General features: G+C 41.0%; 1 protein-coding gene across 1 annotated transcript in view; it reads left to right on the top strand.

The window, feature by feature from the left end:
- Pmar_PMAR024676 (hypothetical protein) overlaps nucleotides 1–1,134 on the top strand; it is a gene marked incomplete at both ends in the record, with an annotated part of 2,317 nt that overhangs the window by 870 nt on the left and 313 nt on the right. The window contains 3 exons of the mRNA XM_002764474.1: nucleotides 473–550; nucleotides 603–689; nucleotides 811–917. Of these exons, the coding sequence (XP_002764520.1) occupies nucleotides 473–550; nucleotides 603–689; nucleotides 811–917 (272 nt within the window). The remainder of the gene's footprint in view (nucleotides 1–472; nucleotides 551–602; nucleotides 690–810; nucleotides 918–1,134) is intronic.

Here is a 1,134-nt window from a genome sequence, read left to right as displayed (position 1 = left end):
CTAGAAGTCTGCAGCAACCGATGAGAATTTCCTCGGAATTTTCATCCTGTCACCAACACATGTAGTTGTCCGTGTGAATATTTCATCACACGAAATGTAATCTAAAACATTTTTTAAACTTAATTTGGGAACTCCTGTTGATTTCTGTACACTGCTGTGAAAATTCGTATATAAACTTCTATCATTAGTGAGGAAGCTCCTGAGCTCAGCTGAAAAAAAGCGATTATATGTATTCCTACTCCAACACTGTGATTATTGGAGTTTTACCCTAGTGATTTGGAAAATATATTTTCATATCACCGTAAATATCGCGTTCCTGACTTTATTGGAGTTTCACCCTAGTGATATGAAAAACACTAGTGGAAAACATATTTCACGACTACTGCATATCACCGCGAATATCGCGTTTTTTACAGAGTTTTACGCCACTTCACGTAAAACAGGTGAAACTCCATTGAAATCCATATTTCAGGATGACCATTGCCTCCCCTGCCCATCGAGTGATAAGGAAGACGACTGCATGTATTGTCCATGGGCGAGCATTGAGGAGGTGACCACTGCCAGCTTGTGCGTGCGTGCAATTTAGTATGGTTTCTCGTTAGGACGAGGCTGCTGAGCAGAGCACTACGGCTACGCTGGGAGCGGACTCTGCGGCACCGGGAAGTGGTCGCGATCAATCTCCTATGAATGTGAGAAAAAATTGGGAAAAATTGGAAAAAAAACGGAAAAAAATGGGAAAAAATGGGAAAGATTGGGAAAATTTGGAAAATTTGGGAAAAATTGGGAAAAAATTGGTGGTTTTTTCCTCAGGATTCGCCTCCGTTGCCGGGATCGAGCGGCTCGTGTTGGACTCCAGTGGCTAACACGCGGACGTACACGCCGGTTCCTGAAGATACTGATAGGATTCTCTGCGTGAAGTAATGGGGAAATCTTCAGAGTGCGAGTCCAAAAAAAATCTGTTATTTTCATTATTAATTATTTAGTTTATCATTGGAAATTCACTCGTGATATGAAAAACAAATTACCCATGTGAGCAGTGAATAAAGGGATGTGTTTCACGCTTTATAGTTTTTCGGCGTTTTTCGTGTGAAGTGTTTTTAATTCACTTCATAGCGCGAATATCGCGTTTTTCAC

The sequence above is a fragment of the Perkinsus marinus genome, assembly GCF_000006405.1.
Source record: "Perkinsus marinus ATCC 50983 genomic scaffold scf_1104296977064, whole genome shotgun sequence".
Lineage (NCBI taxonomy): Eukaryota > Perkinsozoa > Perkinsida > Perkinsidae > Perkinsus > Perkinsus marinus.
The sequence above is the reverse complement of the archived record's forward strand: the minus strand, read 5'-3'. Positions and strand labels throughout refer to the sequence as shown.